This window comes from Vidua chalybeata, chromosome 19, assembly GCF_026979565.1.
Source record: "Vidua chalybeata isolate OUT-0048 chromosome 19, bVidCha1 merged haplotype, whole genome shotgun sequence".
In the NCBI taxonomy this organism is placed as follows: domain Eukaryota; kingdom Metazoa; phylum Chordata; class Aves; order Passeriformes; family Viduidae; genus Vidua; species Vidua chalybeata.
In genome coordinates this window covers 3,416,467-3,441,340 of record NC_071548.1, presented here as the reverse complement: position 1 = coordinate 3,441,340, position 24,874 = coordinate 3,416,467, and the positions used below count along the sequence as shown (strand labels likewise).

Sequence of the window (24,874 nt, the reverse complement as noted above, 5' to 3'; positions counted from 1 at the left end):
AGGGAATGAACCACACAGTGAGAAACTTGCCCTGGGGCATGCACAGTCTGCTGCCAGCCACACCTGAGAGGTTTTTCCCTGTCTGGAGGCTCAGGTCACTTCTGATGACCCCAGCACCATGGTCAGAGTTCAGTACATGAGCTGACCTTTCACAAACAGCATCTTCTGCTGCCTGAGCACTCCAGCACCTCCTGACCAGAGGGCATCCATGGCACTGCCACATCCCTCCAGCCCAAACCACCTTTTGTGCCCCTGGCAGGAGCATCACCCAGGCAGGAACCTCCCTCCCCTGTCCCAGGCTGCAGGACTGACACAGGGCCAAGGCAGGCTGCTCTGGGGGGTGTCAAAATTCCAGCCTTATCTCCAGAGGCTGAGATCATGAACAGAAAATGTTTCTCTGTTGTCTCAGCCAGCTTCCTGTTGGCACCCCTCTTCCTCTCCACTGAAATACCTCTCTGTGAGCAGTTCCAGAGCCAGAGAAGAACATTTTTCACGTCCGAGACATCAGATTTGTGACAGTGCCTGTCCTTAGCATGCCCCAGCTGCCCCTCAACCAGCTGTGCCCTGAGCAGGTCAGGGGCAGCAGCCCCAGCTGCAGGGGGGATGCTGCTGCCACTGATTTTGGAACCTGCTGCCACACCAAGCAGCCACCACGCGCTTGTCGCTGGCTGAAAGGTGGCAGCCACCTGCCTCAGTGCCTGAAGGAAGGATAGGATCATAACCTGAGATCTCCAGAGGGTTTGACTCCTGTCTTGGTTTGGAAAGACAGGTGTCTGCTAAGGAAGGCAGGACCCTCCCCTGAAATGGAAAAATGTAAACCCCTTCCCTCCGAATTGCTATAAATTTGAAATTAAGGGGGGCTCTCAGGCAGAAATATAGGAGCAGGAATAACAGTTCTTTATTAGGGAAGAAAATAAAAAGATAAAATAAACAATGCAGTGAACCAAAACAACACTGACAGAGTCAGAATACAACCTGACACCCTGTTAGTCAGGGTGTTGGCAGCAGGTATTATTATCCCATAACTGGGAATTATGGCTGCAGTCCTCCTGGAGTGTCAGCTGTGGTTCTGTTGGAGCAGTGATCCTGTAGAAAAGGGGTGTAGTCTTCCTGCAGAGGAAGAGGCAGCTGCTCCTCTGGGAAATCCAGTGCAGGAAAAGCCGTGCTGGTGTTCCAGAAACTCAAGATTAGATCCAGGTAGGAATGCTTGGCTCCTCCCTCTGGGCAGAGCAGCTCACAATGGGATGTTACAGTTCTTATCAGTCACCAGAGACATTCAATAGCCCATTAACAGCAGATGTCTCCCCTGAGAGAGGATTGGTTGTGAAAGAGATAAAGAAAACTGCCCAATTAAGAGAAGACAACTGCCACACAGATGGCAAATGGATACATCTTGCTCTTCAATCCGGGACAACTCCTCACCCCAGCAGCACCTGGAAGCCACAGCCACAGGAGCTGGGCTCTGCAGCACTGAGTCACCTCCAGCCCCAGATGGAGGGGGAAGATGTGGAATCTTTGTTTCTTTTTTGCTAAGGTCGGGATTAAATGTGTGAGACAGAATTTCTTGTTGGGACTCACAGATGTTTATTAGTTCTTATCTCTGTTACAGTCTCACAAACCCTGAGTTCTACAGCACTTCACTCTAACAAACTAAAAATGGAGCCCCATCTCTCTCTACAAGGCCTTTTAAAGATAAACTGTCCAATTAAGAAATGACACCTCAATTATTTTCACTTTTAACCCAATAACCAACCACCCATGCCTGCAATGGGGACTTTTTTATCCAATTACACAAAACCACCCACACCCATGGAGAAGAAGGTGAAGAAGAAGGTGAAGAAGAAGGTGAAGAAGAAGGACCAGCCTCTGCCCTAAAACCTCAATCTTGCTTTATATATATTACTATATTCTAAAACCTTCAACTCTAAGTTTTCTCCCCCTGTGATATTACAGAGTTCTAATCAAATTCCAGCCCCACAATCCCAGTTCTATAATTCCATTTTGGAAGCCTTCTCCACGGCCTCAGGTGAAATGCAGTGTTCTCTTGGGGGTCAGTGCCTGTCAGCACAGAAAGTCTGAAATTCTCAGTGACCAGGGTTCCAGCAGGAAGAGGGGGTGAATCATCTGCTGGAGAGAGGCTGCAGGGACCAGCTCTGATTCAGAGATGCTTTGAGATGGCTCCATTCAGGCAAAATTAAATTCCACCTTGTATTTTTCCAGGCCTCAGTCCTCAGTAATACAGGAAATTAGCTCCCTTAGCTGTAAGATCAGTGTCTGAATGAGCTGCCAGAATGGGAAGCATTTGGGTTGTCTGCAGTCACCCGATGAGGAGCAGGGCTCAGGGCACCTGATGGTGCCCCAGGCTGGCCACACAAACCCAATGAGACAGAGTGCTCCTCTGTTTCCCAGGCAAAAGGCCACATTTATCCACTTCTATTTATCCATTTATATTTTTATATATAGAAATATTTACATATTTATCCAGATATGTATCCATTTATATTTAGTGGATGCTCTGGAGGAACCCAAAGCTCCTCTGTAGGCTCTGCCCAGGTTTACAGGCACAGAGGAGGTCACTACCACACAGACCTGTGCTCCATGAGAAGGTGACATCCATGTCCCTCTCCAGGGACAACTGTCACCCCCCACTCCCTAAGTTCCCTGTATATAAACAAAGCAGTGAACTCCGGGGCTCCTGGGCATCTGTCACCATCAGTTTATTCCATGAGAAAGTGAAAAAAAAAAAAAAAAAAAAAAAAAAAAAAAAAAAAAAAAAAAAAAAAAAAAAAAAAAAAACCAACCAAACAAAAAACCAAACCAAAAAAAAAAAAACCAAACACCAACCCTGCAGCTGAAACAGTGCTTAATCTTGCAAAGATTATGATGACATGATTTGAAAAGCACAGGAGGCTGTTAAGCCCCCAAAGCACAGGTCTCTACTTGGTTTATAGTCTTATTTTGCCAAAAATCTATAGGCAACAGGGCTTGGATGCTTCCAGGCTGTTCTTAGGGGCTGTGTCAAGGCAGCTTTTAATCCAAAGTCTGACCTCCCAGCTGTGTTTTGACCTAAGGATACACCATCCATATCCCACCAGAAATGGGAAGAGAGCTTAGCAAAGATGATGACAATCCCAAGTGAGGATGAATCGTTAGAGATTATCAGAATTCAAATTAATCCAAATACTCTGGAAAAGGACAACAACCAAACAAAAAGAGAGGGCTGAGGGGAGGCTGTGGTCATTAACATCCTCATGAGGGGGATCACAGGGGCAGGTACTGATGCCTCAGGTTTTGGCTTTTATATTTTTCACATTCTGTGCTGCTTTAGTGTGTGGGTCTGAGCTTCATATGAGGGGATGGTGAGCTCTCTGCACAGAGCAGGGAGACAAAACAATTCCTGCTCCAGCTGGGGACCAAGGACAAATGATCCAAATCTCAGGCCCAAGAGCACAAACAACGTGGGCTGAAGAGAGAAAAACAAGCAGGATGGGACTGCATGGGCTGGAGCTGGAATGGGACAATGAACTGCAAGGTGCAAATGGAGCAGAGCTGATCCCAGTGAGAGCCCCCGGGAGCGCTCGTGCATTTTGGGACCATTTTGGTTCCTCTTGGGTGCAGCCCTGGCTGGGCTCTTGTGCTGCCCAAGGTGGATCCATGGAGGAGATCCTTTGAATAAATCCCTGCTTTATTCTTTAGCTCTGTCCAGCCTCTGCTCTAGGGCAGCTTTCCCAAGGTATCAGCACTGATCTCTTCTCTCTGGTGACAAGTGACAGGACTCAAGGAAACGGCTGGAGCTGAGTCAGGGCAGGTTTAGGTTGGATGTGAGGAGCAGTTTTCACCCAGAGGGTGGCTGAGCACTGGGACAGGCTCCTCAGGGAGATGGTCACAGCACTGAGCCTGTCTGAGCTCAAGGAGCATTTGGACAATTTGGCTCTCAGGTACATGGTGGGACTCTTGGGGTATCCCAAAAGTTCCAGGAGCTGGACTCGATGACCCTGATGGGTTATTTCCAACTAAGCATGTTCTATGAGTCTGTGAAAAAACTCAAACAGGACACAGTAGGACCAGTCAAGGACAAGCACAAAGGTCTGATTTACACACCAGACTCCCACAGTGGTTGTGGGAGGTTCCTATAAAAGATCACATCCCACGTGGGCTGAATTGCCAGGCTGTGTCATCATCAGCTGGAGGAACAGCTGAGGGTGACAGGTACTCCAGGCAGGTGCCTGTAAACGTGGGATGGACCTGACTGCAGAGTGAGGGGTGGGAGGCAGGCTGTCAGAGCGGTGTAGCTGAGACCAGGAGATGCTTTCCATCAGAGCTGCTCCCTTTGCCAACCCCTGCTGCTCTGCCCTGGCTCCTCAGCAGGAACAGAGAGGCTCCAGGTGCCAGCAGAGCAGCCCCAGACTGAGCGTTTGTTTGCAGGTTGTTGTTGGAAATAACCCACCAGGACCATCGAGTCCAGCTCCTGGCCCTGCACAGGACACCCCAAGAATCTCACCATGTGAGAGCATTGTCCAAATGCTGCTTGAGCTCAGACAGGCTCAGTGCTGTGACCACCTCCCTGAGGAGCCTGTCCCAGTGCTCAGCCACCCTCTGGGTGAAAACTGTTCCTCACATCCAACCTAAACCTGCCCTGACTCAGCTCCAGCCGTTTCCTTGAGTCCTGTCACTTGTCACCAGAGTGAAGAGATCAGTGCCTGCCCCTGTGATGCCCCTCATGAGGATGTCAATGACCACGTCCTGCCCCGAGCAGGGCTGGAGCTCCTGCAGGCTGTGTGCACAAGGCAGGATCTGCCGTGGATCTCTGAGCCCCTTGCAAGGGGACAAGGTGCCACCTGTGCGTGTTTGCTCAGAGAGAAGCACAAACAAACCCACCCTGGCACCCTGTGCTGCCCCAGAAATTCAAACAAGGGCAGCTCCAGATGGGAAGCAGGAGAGCGTGAGCAGCCCTGGGGAAAGCAGGGCCTGTTTGGGCAGCCCCCAGGCAGCACAGAGGAGGGGGTGAGGAGGGAGGAGAGAAGCCACAGCTCCTGGATACCTGGGGACATCTCTGCCAGCACAGACCTGGCCAGGCTGAGGGCTCCCACCAGCCAGGGTGGGTGACACTTGCTCTTCCTCACCCTTTCCTGCAGGTAAAACAGCCTCCAGCCTTCCTAGCTCCCTGAAACAACCCCCTGCCACTTCCCTGGGCTGTCCTGTGCAAGTCCTCTGTCCTTTCCCACCCACTGACCCACACTGCTGTGTACACCTGACCTGTGGGAAGCACTTCTCAGCCCTGTGTGCCTCCCAGGAGCAGCCTGCCCATCACTTGGAGGGGTTCTGGACACAGAAATCCTGCCACAGGGCTAGGAACAAGGACACTGCTTATTTTTAGCCAGGACCAAGGTGAGGGTTTGCTCCTGGTCAGCAGGAGCTGTGTGACTATGCCCTGTACCAATCTTATAGATCCTCCTGTGTTGCAATCTCTGCCAACAGGAGCCCAAAAACCATCCACCGAGGAAGAGGTGCAGCCTATAAAAGGGTTCAGTGCAAAACCCTGCAATAATCAGCACCCAGCACATTGCCATGGGAGCCTTTTCTGCCTCATCTCCATTCCCATATTTGTATTCGGGGCCCAAAGGAGATGAAAGGCTCAGGAAGATCTGAACATTAATCCACACATGTTACGAAACATTTTTTTTTCTATTCCCTCTCCATCACAGCTCAAGCACTGGGCTCTTGCTTTTTCCATGATGAGCTCTAAAAACAAAGCCAAACACACAAAACACGGCCACAGACACCCTCCTCCCCTCTCCCCTCCACATGCACTTTAAAAGAGATATATTTAAAACCCTGCTGCATGATGATGATTTCCTGGAGAGTGGCTGGTCCATGAAGGACCATGCACAGCAGAGGAAGCTCTGAAACCTCCCCAGATGGATCAAGCTCTCAAGGGCTGAGCTCATCCTTCCCCAGATTAACTCACTGCTCCCAGCACTAACTGCAGGAATCAGCTGTCAGAGCATTGCCCATCACTGCTGAGAGGTTTATCTGACAAAAACCCACCACGGGAAATAACTCACAGCCTCTTGCTGCAGCTGCCAAGCAGGATGAGGAGACCACCCAAGCCACGACATCCCCGACAAGCCACAGCACCGAGAGCCTTCCCCAGCTCTCAGATGTGGGGCTCCACAACTGGGGCATCTCACTTGTCAGAACAGCAATTTGGGAAAGTGTTCACAGATGCAGATGGAGCTGAGTGGAAATTAATGTCAAAGGGTAATTAGCTGCAGTAATGGCAGTCCTTCAGCTTGGGTCTAAGCTGTTCAGTAGATACTCAACAGCTCGGAGAGTTATAGCTTACCTGCTAAAAAACCAAAATGATCAATAAATTAAAAAACAAGCACTTGAAACCCTGTGGTGTGGTGGTTCTGAGACAGTTTGGGCACAACTCAAACTCACATTTCTCAGCATGATCACCAGTTTTATAAAACATGCTCTAAAACACGTGCGGGCAGGACACCAGAGGGGGAAAAGCCCTGCATGAGGCAGAGTGGGCTGCAAGAACACATGACAAAGCTCTGGATTTAAGGATTTCACAGTGTTTCTAGCAAGTGACCTCAGATAAGGACACTGCAGCACATGTGACTTCTATCACCAGAGCACTGAAAATCAGTGAGCTTGAAAACCTTCCCCAAAGCAAAGAGGACGAGGAGAATTAGGCTTGGACTGGTGACATCATCAACTGCAATGCTTCAAATTAAATTCCATGCTGGCAAAGAATTATGTTCCATCCTCATTCCTACTGATGAAAATGTACCTAGATTTTGCTTTTAAGTTTGAAAGTTAATTGAAAGTTGTCTTGGGAGAATGATGGAAGCTGAAAATGCAGAGAGCAAAGGGTGACCTTTGCTCAAAGACCTTTCCAGGCTGCTGGTGGCTGAGTCCCCCATCCCAACCTGGCCAGGCTGAGGGCTCCCACCAGCCAGGGTGGGTGACACTTGCTCTTCCTCAGCCTTTCCTGCAGGCAAAACAGAGCCTCCAGCCTCCTTAGCTCCCTGCAACAGCCCCCTGCCACCTCCCTGGGCTGTCCTGTGCAAGTCCCTTGTCCTGACTTGTCCTGCTCCCAGATCTGTTCTCCTCAGCAGCTCTTCTCTGTACGTGCCCAGGCACTCACAGCTCAGCACTGAGTCACCCCACAGGGCTGAGGGCATCTCATCCCGCTTCCTTTGTTTATTCTCTCCATTACACAAAGCTGTAGGCAATCCCCATTTCCCTGGATAACATTAGGCTGAAGCAAACGTGTCCCCGGGGGCTGCTCCCGGGAGTGTTCTGAGATTCCCTGGCATGGCCACCATGGACGTGACTCTGGAGGAGCTGCGGGAACAAGGCAGTGTCAGGGACCCTCTGTCCCCAGCAGCTGCTCTGGGCTCAGCCCCACGAGGCCAAGCTCGTCCCAAAGGGAGTCATTTTGTCCCTCAGCACACTCTCCCCCAGGAGCTGCAGCCCAAGCTCCACTCTTCCCTCAGTCCCCAGAATAGCAATACTCCCACTCCAGGAAATTATGGATTTTCTTGAGAATTACTGTGACCTTTTTAATTTCCATTCTGCCTTTAGCTGTCTCCTCCCCTACACTCCTTCTCTAAACAAATCTTGAAGCTGTACAAAGTGTTTCCTGTAAATAATACTCATCTGGCATGGACAAAGGGAAGGAAAAAAAAACCCTTTTGCTGCTAGTTCCAACTTGCAATCATCCCTCCAGTTTAACTTCCATCTGTGTGACCAGGGAGCAACGAAGGCAGCACAGTGCTTGAGGGAAATGGAGGGGACAGTGACACGCTCTGGCCATCAGATTTCAACCTGAAATGAGAAGTTCAGGTCACGGCAATGACTGACATTGTGCTTCAGAGTGTGCAGGGCAGTGATCAATGTCGAAACTCAGGCAAGAACTTCCCAGCGAGCCCCTTCCTGCCCAGCACAGTCAGCTGTTCTCGCAAGTGTCACAGCACTGGACAAAACCTTTCCTTTCCCAGCCTCTGGTGCCATCCCCCATGGACACCAGCCCCATGAGAGGCTCACCTAAGCAGTGATACAGCAGGAAGCAGCTTCCCAGGCAGTGTGAGCACCCCTCTGGAACCCAACCCTTGAAAGGGTGCCTGGGGCTGTCCTTGTCACCAGCCAGTCACTGTGGGAACGGGCTGAGTCACCAGTGGCTCTGCTGCCTCTCCCACCACACCACTGCTTGTGTGATTCCACAGGGAGCCAGGGCTGCACAAGCACAGCTGCTTCTCCTGAGGATGCCAGGGGAACTCCCTGGTGTGCCTGTGTCACCCCTGCAGGTCACCTCTGCCTGCTTTTTGTCAGCTCCCTGGCCTCACCCATCTGTCCCACGGGTTAAATCCTCACAGATCACTGCAATACAAAGCCCTCTCCCCTTCCACAGACGTTTCCTTGGATTTGGATCACACCTGGTGCAGCCAACCCCAAGAGACCCCTGGTCTAAGAGGTACAGGCAAAGCGCCCCTCTCGCTGTCAGTGCTGCTTTTTGGGACGTGCCTGCAGCATCTCCCCATTGCCTGTGCCACCACCTCTCCCTGCTCAGCCCAGTGGTCACAGGAAGAGGATGGGTGTTTTGGGGAAGCACAAATCACCCCACTGGGCCCCACAGGACCTTTCATCGTGTTCTGCAAATGTCTGCGTGTTGTGGTTTGTTATTTGTCTTTCTCCACAGGCTGGATTTCCTTGCTTCTCCAAACTGTTTTCTAACAGATGGTGGGATGCTTTTCTTACCTGGAGCAAAGCTCTACCCCTGCCTACACACGCCACCAAGCCTGGAAAGAGCAGAACACCCAACCAAACCCATGACAGCCCTGATGTGGCCACCCCAGCTCAGCACAGCGCTGCCACAGGAGGGTTTTTCATAGCAAGGTTCCATCAATCATCACAAGCCATCAGAAACATGTGATGGCACATTGCATTTACATCTCTGGCAATCTATCCTGTCAGCAAGGGAGTAAAATAAAACAATTGTGCCTTTTGATGGGACTTCTCACGGCCCCACCTCGGGTTTTGCAGCAAGGAAAGTTTGCCAGGACTGATGCCAAGTGCCATCAACAGTTCTTGATATCTGCTAAGCCACAGAAACCCTCTGTGAGGCCCTGAAGAGCAGTCTGTCCAGGGATCAAGGTGCTTTCATCCAACAGAGGCTACAGCCATCTGTAACACTCAAGAAAATTACAGGCTTCACTACCACAAGAGAGGACAGGCGTATTAGAAATCAAAATCTCTGAAGAATATGACCTTTTCTTTTTAAAAGCAATCATTGTTTTAGGTGTTAACTACACAATGCAGACCTGGGCAGTGCTGCCTCTGGTCAGTGTTGGTTTGGGAGCAGCACTGCCCTATTCTTATAGGAATATAAGAAATATGGCCTCTGCCACCCAGCACATACCAGCCATGGAGAAATTCAGGGATGTGGGGTGGGAAGGACATGCCTGCTTTTCCCTGGATCCCCCAGCACTCTGGACAAAGGTAGCTGCTCTCTCTGAGCATCTCTGAATGTTGTTACAGCTCAAACAACAATCCCAGGGCAGCAGCCAGTGGGAACATCAAAATCACTGTCCTACACGTGTGCAGCAATGGGGAAGTGGCAGAGCAGGGAACAGCACGCTGTGATGGATCAAGTGGTTAAAAACAGTAAATAAATTAAGGGAGTTGGGAATAAAAACCCAGCAGAGAAATGTGTGACTGTTGAGAATGTCAGCAGGCACCATGGCTGCTCCTCACTGGTTCAAAAATGTGAGAGATGAGTATGGACAGGTTGGAGATGTGGTTGTTCAAAAAAGAGCAAGGGTTTGCCATGCAGGAACAGCTTTTTGTTTGTTATGGATGAGGAGCCATGGATGTTTGGTATCAACCATTTTTCACATGGATCTGAATGATGCAGATCATTGCTGGCAGCTGACCCAGCCAACCTGCAGAGCTTTCAGCATCCTGAAAATAATGCAAAGCCCTTGGTCTGTGCAGGAGCCTCCTGCTGTTCTGGGATTATCAAAGAACAAGTTCATTCTGCAGTCCTGGGGGTTTTCCTTCCTGCTGCTTCAGCAGCACCAGGTGACAGCACCACCCCAAACCCACACCAAGAGCACCCTGCACAGCCTCAGGTGCTCCTGGGGAATCACTCCACCATGGCATTGCCAGCACCACCATCCTTCCCCCTCCCTCTGCTGCTGGGCTCCAAAACCCCCTCCTCACCCTTTTTCCCCCTTTCACATCCCCCTTAATCTCACTGGCCCAGCAATGCAAGTTATGGGGAGTAAGAGCTAGCTGAGAGTTTGAGCTGAAAAACAATGGCTTTTTTTTTTAATGTATTTTCAAACAAATTATTTTGAATTTCTGTTCCAAATGACAATCTGAAATTAAATGAATGTTTTTGTTGGATCCAAGCAGTACTTTTTCCTTGATATTGCAGTTTGGCCAGCGAACTAGAGAAAAAAAAATACAAAAAATCAGGTCTAACAACTCTTTTCATTTTTCCCCAGCTCAGACACAGCCGGTGCCAGTTCAGTGACAGGAGATGGGGTCGGGCTCAGGAGCAAACAATGGGCTCTGCAGACACCGGGTCACACCTGCTCCACCCAGCAGCTTTTATGGCAGGGTGGTTAAAAGCCTTTGAGGGAATCACACCAGGTCTCTCTCTGCAGTATCAGCCTGAAAAAGACCCAATCTCAGTTTTTCCAGCCTGTTTCAGACCAGCTACAGCCAGATATGGACCGAGGCCCCCCCAGCAGACAGAGCTTGGCAGTGACAGCCCTTGAGGATTATTTTGGGGGGGCCAAGTCTGTGCAGTGCTGCTTTGATGAACTCCCTCACTGTGCTGGATGAGGACTCGCTGTGGCACGTGTCCCTGTGCTGCTACAGCTCTTGGCCAGCCCAGCAAGAGCTCCCGTGCTTCTCTTCCTTCCCTGGATGTCCTGGAGCACAAACCAGAGCCCTTTGGTGGGGCACAACCCCCCCCACCCCTTTACCTGCTGCTGCCTTGGCTCAGACCCACAGGTGCACAGCATCTGCAGGAGCCCCGTGGTGCCACTCCAGGGACACCCAGGAGGGGACCCTGGCACAAAGCAGCAATCAGAGGACAGAGCTGTTCCCCCAGAGCTTCCCTAATGCAAAATGCTGGCAAACCCAATGGGAAGAAATGTTGTCTGACTCCAGTTCAGAAGGCTGTATGATTTCTTTATTATAACTATGCTATAATACATTAATATACTATTTAAAGGAAGATACTAAACTACAAACCTACTTTTCTAACTCCCATATCTAACTCCCAACAACTCCTGACCCTCTCTGAGAGTGCAGCCACAGGTGGATTGGATTGGCCATCAGGCTCAAACAATCCTCACCAGAATCCAACCAAGCAATCACCCCAGGTAAACAATTCTCCAAACGCATTCCACATGGGAAAAACAAGCAGCAGAAATATAAATTGTTTTCTCTTTCTTCTCTCTGTGCACCTTTATAAAAAATCCTGAGAGAGAGAAGAATGTGCTGCCACACCTCCCAGCTGAGGTGGGATCACAGAACGGGTCGGGTTGAAAGGGACCTTAAGGATGATCTCATTGCAATCCCTGACCTGCGACACCTTCCCCAAGACCAGGTTGCTCAGAGCCCCATCCAACCTGGCTTGAGCACTTCCAGGGATGAGACAGCCACAAATTCTCTGGACAGCACCAGCAAATCCAATTTGATTTATAGTCTCTTTCCTGTGTTTTATAGGGAATCATTTTACAAGTCACACTATGGGAAAATCCTCCTTCACTGATGGAATCACAGCTCCTGCTGTTCTTCCTGTAATTTTTCCTATAGCTTTAGCTCATATATGAAGAGTTATTTCTCCCTAAGTGCCTAAGCAATAAATTAGGAGTCTGCAGTTCAGGTAAGGGTGGGTGACACATAACCACTACAAATAATTCTGGTGGTACTGCAATTCTGGTGATCCTTATTTTAGTGAGTGCCAGCATCTCACATAAACCTGAAACCATCCTTGGCCAAAACTATTCACACCATCCTTGAAAATACCTGAAAATTGTAGTGTCATTTATCACAAATCCTGTCTATTGCTTCTTTGGTGATGCAATTGGGCTTGAGTAATGGAAAGTGAGAATCAAAAAATCCTTAAAAAGTAGTACTCCAGGGCAAGTTTGCCTTCAGCAACTGAAATAACAGACATCCCCAAGGCACACATGTAAGAGCTGGCTTCAGTAGAAGTTATTGCTGTGTAAAATCCCTGTTCCATGCTCTCCCCTCCTCCTGCTGCTGCTGCCAGGAGTTGCAGGAACAAAAGCAGTGCCACGATGAGCCACACGTGCCCGTGGCTGCGGCACAAAGGTCTCACTGAGCCTCTCTGCTCCCAAGAGGTGAGGCACGCCAAGGTAAACTCTTCATCCCGACCCACCTATGTGGTGTGTGCTCAGAAGTCACAGCAGATGGGTTGGGATTGCCCTTGAGGTGCTTTGGGGAAGGTAAATCGTGCCTGGGGCAAGGGACAGCACTGCTGTGCCCATGGAGGAGGATGGAGCTGGAGGCTCAGCCCTGGGAAGTCAAACAAGTTCAGGGGGAGCCAGACCATAAAAGAGATTCAAAGTATGTCAGAGAGGGACAAACCAGGCCGGACATAACAAGTACCTAACCTCAAAAGGTGTTTAGATGTTCATTTTTTTTTCTTTGCCATCATTTTCAGGAGCATCTCAACCAAGCACTGCATTTCCAGCCTGCCAGAGGCTGTCAGCATCAGCTTTTGCAGCTGAGAAATCACTTTGTGACATCCCCAGCTCCCCTGGCAGACAGCAGAGAGCCCAGAGGCCCTGCAGCACCCTGCACATTTATATCTTAGAGAAGCAATCTGGATTCCCAGGGAGATTCCCCAAAGCAAGTAGCCATGGCTGTGCCCTGATCTGTGAACACACCAGCCATGGAGGGCTGGCTCCACCTCACAGAGGTGGCAGCTCTCCAAGGTGGCCTCCCCAGTGCCATGGGTGATTCCTCCACCTTCTGCCCAGTAAATCAGGGAGACTTATTGGGGGCAGCACCCAAAATGAAGCCTTTGCAACCCAGAGCAGCTCAGCAGCGCTGCCTGTGCTCTTTGCAAGGTGTGAGGTGTTTGTAAGGAGTGAAAACTGTCCTCTTGCTTCCCAGTAGTGTGTTCTGGGCATGGCAGTTCTTTTTGTTTCAACAGCTGCACCAGGGAAATCTCACAGCAGTGTTTCCAAAATACAACCACAGCCCCTTTGAAGCAAAGGTACTGCCCAGGTGTCAGCTCAGCTGTGCCACCGAGGGTTTGGGCACCAACCAGAGACACACCAGGGGCTTTGCAGTGCCCCAGCTCCACCCCAAACAAGCAAAGCACCCTTGGCCTCATCTGCAAGGAGTCACAACAGCAGGTCAGAGAGCTGGCAGCTTTTCTGTGCAGGCACACAGTTTGTGTCATTGGGGCTGTGTGTGGCACACAGTTGGTGTCACTGGCACTGGGGCTGTGTGTGGCACACAGTTGGTGTCACTGTCACTGGGGCTGTGGCCCAGCCTCATCCCCAGTGGTTCCAGCTGTGAAAAGCAGGTGAGCAGCACTGACAGCAATGAGCCATGGAGTGCCCAGGTGTGCTGAGCCACCACCCAAGGGCACAGAGGGCACACAGGTGCAGTGCATGGACATCAGGGGTGTAAAAGGTTGGGTGAAGAACAAGAAGGATGATGCTTGCAGCCTTCTGAAGTGGTTTGGTATCACTTTGTATGGGTTGAAGCCTCCTGGAATTGTATGGTGACACTCTGTGTATCGTGGCTGTCTCAGCTGTGACATTTCTGTATGACAGCCAGCTGTACCCAGACCTCTCCTTGCACTGCTCCTCCCTGCTCCAACCACCTCAGCAGGCCACAACAAATAACAGGTTTCCCTACACACAGCACACAACCATTAATGCCCAATTTAATCCATTACAACGTGCTAATCATCACACTCAGACTGCCTCAGGTTTCCAGCACACAAGCCCTAATAAACCCCGCCGGCAGCCCATTTAACAACACTAATGAGAGAAGAAAAATGTGCAAGAGAGAAAGGTTGCTAATTAATTTTAACCATAAACAGGCAGCAGCATCACAGAGTGAATTTTCTGAGTGAAGCCAAACCCCCAGCTCCTGCATCCCATGAGCTCGGGCAGAGTCCTGTGGCACTGATGTGGCTCAAGTGACTGGCAGCTGCCACCAGCACCCCTGAGGGGTGGCCAGACCCACGGCTTGGGGTGTTAGGAGGACGCTGGCATGACGACACCATGTCCCCACAGTGGCCAGGGTAAAGCCGGGGCAGAACTTGGCTTGCAGAGCACAGCCACAGGCTGGTGCCTGGAGCAGAACAGAAATCAGCTGCAGAGCAAAGTCCAGCAGCTGGAGGAGCTGCCAGAGGCACCTGAGCTTTACAAGGCGAGCAGGGCACCTCTTAGAGGAGACTTGTCCATCCGTGGTGCACCAGGCACTTCCTGGGACAGGATTTCACGGGGAATTAAGAGGAACGATTGCACACTCTGAGTTAGCCGAGGAGGGAGGAGCAGAGGGCACAATGCCCTCTCCTCATAGGGCAAGCCTGGCAAAGCCAGGAGGGGGAGAAGGGCGAATAGAGCCCTCCAGCATGAGGGGATCCCATCTCTTACAGCCCGTTTGGAATGCCCAGGGCAGCCAGTGTCACACACACACACACACCACAGTCCTGTTCCCGTGTCACGCTGCCACTCGGCGCTGGATGTCACCCCGTGCTGGCACAGGTGCCTTCCGATCACAGAGTCCGTGCCCCCAGTGCCGGGCTCTGCCTGGAACAAGCCGCCCCGCTGCTTTTGCTTTGCTTTTTATGCCTTTTTCACTTGTTTATACACAGCGAAACAGCTGCTCGCCCCTCCGCGGAGCGCTCACAGCCAGGACGGATTGTGCACGTCGCACCTGGGGGGCTTTTAACCTTTTTCTTTTCCCAGCACAGACACAAAGGGAGAGGCGAGAGGAGAGGGAGGCTCACCTGAATACGAGGATTTCTTCATGCCGTCGCTCGGGGCTGTGACATGGGAGCAGGGGCGAGGCCGGGTGGGGTGCGCGGTCCCGGGGGTGCCGCGGTCCTTTTGTAGGCAGCGCCGGGGAGGGGACGCGCGCGGTGCCACCGCATCCGTGCGTGGCTCCGGCCGAGGGGCAGCTCCCGCTGCTGAGCACACACCTTTGCCAGCAGCACACGCACACCGGTGAGGGCTGTTCCAAGTCTCCTGGCAGGGGAAGAGCGGGGCTCAGCCTCCCCCGCGGCTGCACCTTACCCCCGCGGCACGCAAAGCATCCCCGGGGCTCGGCCCTGCCGGCTCCCCGCCCTGCAAATCCCAGCGCATTCAGCCGCCGCAGCAAAGGGAAGGGATGGAATTTCACGCCCCCAGCCCGGCGCACCCCATGGGTTTGATTCAGCCCTTGGCTGCCGGAGCAGCTCAGGTCAGCGCTGCTCTCCGGCTCTAGTTCAAAGTGCATTAGTGACCCGTGAAAACGCCTCTTTCCTCTCCAAACCCGCTCGTCCTGGGCTCATTCAAGGCTGCGAACCGAGCAAAACGTTTGTGCAGGCTCACACTTCGCTTACTCGCTGCTGCGGGGGCGGGCAGAGAGCCACGGACCCCAGCAACAGCCCCCAGACACTGCCCCAGGTGTGGGGAAAAGGATTTTACTGTTCCTCGTGTGCCAGGAGGGAGAACGTGCTCCGGATCTCTCCCCTGCGAGACGCAGGTTGGGCAATTAATTACACAAATGCAATCAGCCGGGGGCATTGCAAACACAGACAGGAAGAAAGTCATAGCTGCTCTTAATTTGCTCTAAGGGCACAGGGAAGTGAGCACAGGGAGCCTGAACTGCTGGGGGAAGGGCCAGGCTGCTCCCTGGAAAGGTTTCCACGGCCCCTCTGGTGGGTCACCCACACACAGAGGTGCAGAGCACAAGCCCTGTTCACGTGAGAGAATTCCACCAGCTCTAAGGAAGGCATGGATTCCATAGGAAGGGTTTCTGCTTGGTTTCAGACTCTTACAGAGTAGGGAAAAGAAGTTTTTTGTCCCCAGCCCTAAAGCTGGCATTGCACGGGGACAGAGAAAGGCAGTAGATGAGCTGGATTAAGAGGATATGGTCCTATCAGGATTTCTTACCATTTCTCAGCCATAGATTATCTCCTCTGTAACAGATCTGAGCAAAAGGATTGTCTGAGTCTCTCTCCGGCTTTAGTGCAAAACTGGAAGAGCTGGCTGAAGTCACAGGGGGATTCAGTGCTAAGCAGCCAGACTTTGCACTGGAACAGCTCAGGAGCACTCCACATTCCCAGGATTGTAGCAACAACAGCTACCCAGGGCTGCAGGACACAACTGCATCGCTCCAGTGCTGGGGTCTGCAGGGGGAATTGTTTGCAAAAACTGTCATCCAAACAAAACTTCCATCAAAAGAAAACCTCTTGAAAACCACCGAAGGTTTGTTGCTTAATCAATCACACCTTTAAGGCAATAGTAATGATATATTACCCTTTCCACGGGTGCTTTTGAAATCATTAGTCACAAGTCATGGGGGAGAAACAATAGTGCAACGACTTGCCCCACCTTGTGCACCAAAGTAAGGGCAAAGCCAGGAGCAGAACCTACTCCTGGTCACTGATCCCACCGTTCTGCTCCTGCCTGCACCTCTCTGATGGGCACGGCTGTTTGACACTCAGCACTCACAGGGACACACCTTACCAGAGTTCAAAAGGCAGCTTTCCCTTCTTGAATATGGGCACGCGTGCAAGTGTGCCTGCTTTAGTGTGCAAATACATGTGTGCAATTCAATGTCCAGCCCTGTACTGGTGTGATTACACGTGCACAGGGTGTCTGTGCCATCGTCCCAGGGCTGCTGTGGTGGGAGCAGCTTGATCAGAGCCGTGGCTGTTTGATCAGCTCCACTGCACAAATATAAACAGCAAATTGTGGGGCAGGAGTCCTACTGCAGGGCCAAACAAACACCATGAGACAGAAAATGGCTGAAGGGATAATTTTCTGAAATACTCCCTGACAAAGAATCCTTTTCTTTGCCTGCCTGGCCTCAGACTTGCCCAGAGAATCAGTGGCTTGGCTCAGAAGGGCAGGTTAATGTTTAACACAATGCAGAGCCCACAGGCTTCAAATAGGTAAGTCATTTAGAGCTTTTTTTTCTCCCTTGCTCTTTCGTAAGTCACTGAGGGAATTTACTGTTCCTGAAAGCAGGGATTTGGAGTTCTGGCTCAGCCTGGCTGCAGCCCTGGCAGGCACTGTGTGAGCTTCACACACCCAGCCCTGGCACGCTCACCCGTCCTGCCCCAGCCCTGAACAACCCCCTGCCAAACACATCCCACCCTGGCACTGGGGTGCCAGCACAGCCCTGGCAGTGCCACAGAGCTGGCCACCCTTCAGGGAGGCTGTGTTAACCTTGTTTGTCCCCACCTGGGGGTGCCCAGCTCCACACACAGCAGTGACCTTTGGAGGGATGAGCCTTAGGCTGCTCTGAGCCCGGTGGCACCTGCAGCCACTGGGGCTGCAGATGTTGTACCTCCTGCAGCAGCAGCTGCTGAGCCTGGCCCAGCTGTGGTGCCCTCAGCAGCTGGTTCTTCCTGCAACACCTGTGTGAGAGTTGCTGCAGGCATGAAAAGCCTTGAGTGGCTCCTAGAACAGAGGCTAGACACAGTTACAAGAATAAAGTAGGGATTTATTAAAGGCCTGCAACAGATACACCTCGGGCACTCAAAAGCCTCCCAGAGGGGCTACACCCAAGATGGACAATGGTCACCAGTTTTTCAGACAGATGTAAGTTTGGTCCTTTTACATATCAGGGGTTAATTCTCCAATTACAGCTTCAGATAATGAAGTCATATTCTCCCAGTTTGCACCCCCCCAAAATTCACTTTTGTTTGTACTTTTTGGGGCCTGAGGCTGTAGGGTGTCCTTGAGTTTCAGGCCCAGAGGAATTGTTTTGTCTGACCAAAATGTGAAGGCAGTAGCTGACACTTCATGTGGAGTTTAGAGTCATGGAGTTCAGAGTTATGCATTAATGCAGTGCAGGATCTTAAAAATATAAAAGCTAAAATCTTAAGGCATCAGCTGCAAGGGGTCTGTGCTGTGTCTCCCCCAGCATCCTCCTCCAGGGAGCCACGTTCCCCAGCATGTGGGGGTCCTGCTTGCAGAAACACAATCTCCCAAACTAAACAGAGCAGGGATGAGAGGAGGGAGAGACAAGCACCACCAGCTCCACACCGTGGGCTGAGGCCGGCAGCCAGAGGCCCAGGAAAGGGCCAGAGGGAGAGAGAGAACAGCAGAGGCAGCAGCACCCACAAATGCACGTTGGAGTGAGGAAGAAAGGGTACAAGTAAGGAAAGGATGAGCCCCATGGGGAAAAAGCAAATTGCAAAGGACTCACACACGTCTTGAGACATTTGGGAATGCTGGGCTGTGTCACTGCCTCTCTGACTGACTCATTGCATCTCTCTGACCAAGCTTCTCTCACAAAAGAGGAGCAGGATGTTTTCCCAGGGAGACGTGTGGTGAGGCTCAGGGTTCCTGGGGTTCCAAGGCATTGCCTGGTGGGCAGAAGTGGCTGTCATAGAGAGAACAGAACTCCCTGGGTGTCCAAGAAGAAGGAGAAGCAGGAATTTACACTGCAAAGACCTGTCCATGTGCAGCAGAGCAGACCTGAGCCTGGGGAACAGCATCTCTGATACAGGGGCAGAAGCTCAGGTGTCAGGACTATAAATCCCCCCCATCTCCCTCTCCAGCTCTGTTTGTTTTACAAATGATCCTCCAAGCTCCTTTCCTGACCAACCACTCTTTTGTGGCTGTGATGCTGGAGAGGAGATGCAGAGGATTTCTCCACCCTGCTCTGCCCCAGGGCTGGCAGGCAGCTGCCAAACTGAGCAGGGGGGGAATGGTGACACTGCACTCTGGCCTGGGGATCCCTGCAAAACCCAGCGAGGAGAGCCCCTGGACTGAAGGGAAAGGAAGCAGGAGACCACCACAGAGGAGCTGAGACCTTGTGGGGTTTGGCTAAGACCTTGGCAGGTACCAAGGAGGGCTTTGGGCACTGCTGCTTGTGCAGTGGGACCTGACTCACCCCAGAATCCAAAAGCTGGGATCCACTAAGCCAGAAGAAAGGGTCAGGAGTTCAGTCATCCCACTGGATCTGCTGACTTCCACTGGAGGAGCTCCATGCCAGCAGCCTGGCTGCTGGGGTCCCAGCTCAGCCCTGCTCTGTGCCCTTTGCAGGGCACAATTCCCATTGTTGGTGCCCAGGACAGAGAGATGCTTGTGAGAAAGGACAAAGGCCTGGCAACCAGCACTGCACACTGGCAGAATCTGCCCTTCTCTCTGCCACCTTCTTGAGGAAATTAAACTCTTATGACACCTCTGATGCTCTCCCTTTCCCCTGCAGCCCTAGCAGAGCATTCACTCACACAATGCACCTCTTGTGCCAGTCAGTTAATCCATACAGTGCTTGCTTACATTCATTACCCTCATTTAGTTATTACAAAAAAAAAGCAAACACATATTTTCATTTTTTAACAGCTCTGAGAAAGGGTTATCCAAACTGGGATTAAAACTCTGGGCTGTCTAACTTGTTACTGCCTAAACTTCTCAGCTGCAGGAATGTTGGCTGCTCTGAGCTCAGTGGAGCCTTATAAAAACATACCTGCCCAGATCTTGGACAGGGAGATAGGAATCAGCTCCATGATCAAAGTCCCTGATAGCATTCCTGGATCATACAGGCTGCTCATGCAGAGCTCTGCAGGACTGATTGGCAGTGACCTGGAACTGCTTTCTGCAGCACTTGGGGATAATTCAGTGGAATTCACATCCAAAAACCCTCCAAGCCCTGACTTCATCTCTAGGCACATATGAATCACGTGGCTGCTGTGATGCAGCAGCCTGACTCTCAAGCTTGCAATTAGAAAACCAGGGGTAGGTTTATGGATGTATTTGGAGTATCCTGTTCTTCACGAGCACCAAACCCACTGAACCATGGAGATGGGGTGCTGGGGTGTGTGTGGGAGCAGCTCAGGTCCACATGGATGGGGAATAATCTCCTACTGGAAATCACAGCCGAGATCTCAGCTAAATCCCTGTAACTTAACACGTGAACAGGCCTGTTTCCCTGTCCTCAGTGTCACTGGGGACAGAGTGGCCACCTGTGAGTCCCTGTGTCCCCAAACCCAGGATGGCTAAACACAAACAACAGCAATGGCACAAGCCACCACCACTGCTAAAACTTGCCATAGCCCAGCCCTGAATCACATTCTCTTGCCCCTGGCCAGGATTTCATGCAGCTCCCTCCCCTTCTTGCTCCACAGTAGGAGAACACAGATGTTCAGCCTGTCAGCATCAATCCACAATGCTCAGATGCAGGAGGCCAGGCAGCTGTGGTGACCTAAAGCCTCATCTCTCTCTCTCTGCTTTTTCCAGAGGTTGATTCATTTGCTTAGGACACAGCCAGGCCCTCTGTGGTCTTAACTGCCTATGGTTAAGAAGTAAACTATTTAGCTATATGTTTCCTATCATTTTCCCCTGAGATTCCATCTGACAACAAAGCACCAAAACCCCACAGCACCAAAGGATCATCGCATATGATCTGATGGTCAGGCTGCTCTCGTTGGGATGATGGTCATGGTAAGGAAGCAAATAGCTTAATGAAGCAATTACTCATATCAAATCAGCAGATTTTGTTCTTTTCTTCTGCCTTAATTATGAGGAACCAGGAAGAATGTCCAATTACTCAGGGCAGAATTTCATTACCAAACAAGATAACATCTGCTCAACCACAAGGTACATCACATGGCCATTTTCATAGAATGGTCAGGGAAGAGAATACTTCAACCTGAAATTAAAGTTGAAAAGGGCATTAACAGACAACAAAATAAAAATTAAAGGCAGTAGTCAATACTCATTCAATGGAAGGAAAATCCCTGAATGTAAGGGAAGTCTGAATGAAAGGTCCTAAGTGTTTTTCATTTTCAATAGCTCCAGTTTCTGAAAACAAAACTATTCAAGGTGGCTCATGAGCTGACCCACATGAATACATCCCCCACCCCCCTCCAAGAATCATTGTAAAATCCCTGAGCTGCTTTCAGAACTGCCAGCTAAGCACTTCAGAATCTAACTGCAAGTTTGAAAAACAAAAGCAGGTCAAAGTCAAACTCTCAAACCCCTCACAGCTTAATCCATTTTTCACAAATAAAGAACCCTGCTTTATGGCTTTTATGGTCTGAGTTTGAGTTGAAACTACAGGAATTAAGCAACAACCTCAGCTTTGTGTCAGTCATGTCCTTCCAAAGTGGTGCAGAAGGGATCTGGATCTTACTTGCCACCAAGTGAGAGGATCCCTAATTCTCATCCAGCATCACACCTAACCCAGGGCAGGGCCTTCCCCCAGTGCCTGCATCCCCAGGTGCATTGTCACAAGTGCAATTTAGAGAGGTGAACATGCACTCCTAGGGAATGGGGAAAGGGGAGCAGAGGCACAGTGCTGGAGCCCAGAAAAGCCAGGCTTGCTGCTGCTGCAGTGGCAGGAGGCACAGAAGGTGTGGGGTAGAGGCACCACACAGTATCACTGCTAAAAATGAAGGGATGGGACTATTTTCAGGCTAAGAATGAATTCTTGCTCAGATAAACATCAGTCTCAGAGGCCTTGAGATTTTAGAGGAGCAAGCAGCTGGCCACAGCTCAAGAGTAGACACAAGTTCTTTGTTACAAGGCAATATAGAACTTTCTAGTCTAATGAACACTGGCCACAAGGTGTATTTTGCTTTTCTAACCTATCACCTTCACTTAATTTTGTTGCACTGTGGATATTTTTGCCCAGTGGGCTTCTGTCTCACATGTACACATATGATTCTATTATAACTTCTAAACTCTTACTCTATACAACAACACCCTTACATTACAAACCCCTCACCATCTTATCAGTACAGTGTTTCACTTATTTAAGGCATATCCTTACTTACAACTACAGGAACATTAGTTTATGATTTTTCTGCTTAATGTCTGTGTATTGTATTTTTACATCAATCCAAGCTTCTTCCAAGGCTGTAGATCAAATCCTTCAGTGTCTGAAGGTTTCTGTTTTTCTGATTCCCATAACGCAGCAGCTCTCCTGAGCTCCTCAGCAGCACCAGCCAGCCTGGCTGCAGGCTGAGCACGTGCCAACAAGCCAGGCACCACTGCTGGGCTGCTCCTGTGCCTGTGCAGGACATCCCTGGGTAGGCAGGGAATGGCACAGTCACGCTGCAAGCTCTGCTCAAGTGTGCCACGATTTCCAAATCCAGCCCTGAACGCAGCTCCCAGCCCTGTGAGAGTGATTCAGAGCATATTCCTACCTGCATGACCTTACATGTTTTCCTCCTGTCTGCAAGCCAGAGGCACGAGGTGCCCCTTCCCCTGACAGCTCTTGATGGAAAAGCAGCCCCAGATGGAGAGGGGGCTCTGCCTTGTCTCTCGCAGGGAAAACACTGGACTGGAGCCATGGGGCCTGCTAGAACTAGGAAAGGGGAGCAAGGAACTGGAAAATAAAATCAGCAATTAAAGAGCCCACTGAAAATGTGGATAAAGGAAAACCACTGAAGGATCAACCAGAGTCTGCCTATAATCACTAGCAAAGCAATTACAGAATTAGGGATGATTTGTAACAGACTGAAGATACTTGGCATGTGTTATGGAAAAGCTGTAAGGAGGGAATTCTGTGTGCTGGCACCAGGCTCAGAAGCCACAAGTGATGCAGCCTCAGCAGTTCTGTCCTTTACAGAGCAAACGGAGCAGCATTTGGATGTCTTTTCTTATAGCTCTCAGCTTCCAGCTATAATTTGGTCCAGCCATGGATTCCAAGTTTTAAAAATCAAAACAAACAAAATTTAGTTGTGCAGAAGGTTGAAAAAATATGAGGCATGATTAATAATAGCCACTGTTTCCTCAGTGCTGTAACACAGAGCAGCTTCCAGCCAGCGCTGGCAGCTCTTTTGGGAGGAAATTACTATTGTCCAACTTTACAGGTGGGGAAACTGAGACACAAAAGGGTTGCAGAAAGCAGCTGGTTTAGCCCAGCTCTAGAGTTTTAGTCCTAGACTTTTACTGTACATAAAACTCTGAATATTCCTGGAAACTGGGGCAGGTTGATCTGTGATACACTGTCACCCAGCATCAGCCCTCACTTGTGTCTCTGCCTTGCTTGCTAAGGACATAATCCCACTGTTATTTTCTCTTTTCTTGCACTGTCACAGCTTCATTTCTCATTGCTCTTTATCTTCCATCTATGTCATTTACTCCAGAATTTCAAAGGATCATTTTGCCATCAACCAGCAGCAGCTAAAATACCTGCCCAAGATTTAGGAGAGTGGAGAAACAAAACCCAAACTCATTTCCAATCATCTCACACATGAACAACAAGCCCCAAGCTGACAAGTCCAAGACTTCCAAATTAGTGGGGTACAAATTCCTTTGGAAAGCTCCAGAAAGCTCCTGGGGAAACTCCCACTGACAGTGAAAGGAGCAAATCTAAAAGACAGAGGAGTAGCAACAGGCAGTGGCTTTAAGGGTAAAAATCAGCTTCATCTGCAGCTCTGCTGTGCCAGTAAGGAAGCAGCCAGGGCTGCCTTTGCACCCAGCTCAGGGTGATCAATCACCATGAATCATCCCTTGAGAGAGCAGCAGGGAGGTGATTTAAACACTGAAACATGCCTGCTGCTGTTCAGCAGGTACCTGCATGACTGGGCTGACATACCCACCTCAGAGGGACTTCAAACAGCCTGGGGAGGCAGGAGGGAGGTGCAGGAGCACATCTCCAGTCCCTGTTCCTGCCCAGACCCTCTGAGCCCCCACAGCCTTGCTACTGGAGAAACACCTTAGAGCCTGAATATGTATTTTCATCGTCTGTGGCTTATTTAAATATCCTCAGCTTTACAAACTGTGGTTTTTTTTTTTGTGCTGACATGGTGCAGACAGGCCCTGTAAGGCAGCACCAGAGAGGAAGAGAGAAAATACAGGGCACAAAAAAGCCAAACTGCCTCTCTCCTCACTGAGGGCACAGCATTAAAAGCAAGTGAGCAAACAGAGCTGGGGTTTGAGTCCAGTTCTGTACAAACATCTCCAATCCATGTTCCTGCCCAGACCCTCTGAGCCCCCAGAGGGCACAATCCCAGCCTTGCTGCTGGAGAGACTTGGAGCCTGAATACGTATTTTCATTTTAATGTGTTTCTTTAAAATATCCTCAGTTTTACAAACTGTGGGTTTTTTTTTTTTTTTCCTGACATGGTGCAGACAGGCCCTGTAAAGCAGCACCAGAGATGAAGAGAGAAAACACAGGACATAGAAAAGCCAAGCTGCCTCTCTCCTCACTGAGGGCACAGCATTAAAGGCAAGTGAGCAAACAGAGCTGGGGTTTGAGTCCAGTTCTGTACAAACTGGCAGGGACTGCAAAAGGATGCAGGGAAACTACTGCCCAAGAGCAGCAGAGGGCCGTGGTGTCAGCCCAGCCCCTCAGCCCTGCCAAGACAAGCCAAGCAGCATCAGAGGCTGCTGCCAGGGTTTTGGGGGGCTTTGAGGAGTCAGCTGGGGCTCAGGCTGGGGCATGAATGGTTTCCCAACAGAAATGATTCAGAGCCTGGAGTGGTTTCAGGAGGAGCTGGCTGGTGCCAGGAGCTTTGTGAATGTAGCAGCAAGGAATGCTTCCTCCCTCCTCATCCCCCTCTGCTCCCGGGACCAGGCAAAGCAGAACCACTCGGAAAAAGTGGTTTGTGATCCAGAAACCCCAGGGGGATCTGGCCTCCATTTCCACACGGGCTGGGGAGGGAAGCTCCACGGAGTAG

The 24,874-nt window shown here is 50.6% G+C and overlaps 1 protein-coding gene across 2 annotated transcripts in view; it reads right to left on the bottom strand.

Annotated features, from left to right (window-relative positions):
• The window catches only part of SEPTIN9 (septin 9), a 146,560-nt gene extending 131,258 nt beyond the window's left edge, over positions 1 to 15,302 (bottom strand). Inside the window, exon 1 of one of the 2 annotated variants that reach the window (XM_053960150.1) lies at positions 15,035 to 15,302. In XM_053960150.1, the coding sequence (XP_053816125.1) occupies positions 15,035 to 15,056 (22 nt within the window). In that variant the 5' untranslated portion in view covers positions 15,057 to 15,302. The remainder of the gene's footprint in view (positions 1 to 15,034) is intronic. The other variant, XM_053960154.1, reaches the window with a different exon arrangement.
• Between the last annotated feature and the right edge of the window lie 9,572 nt (positions 15,303 to 24,874).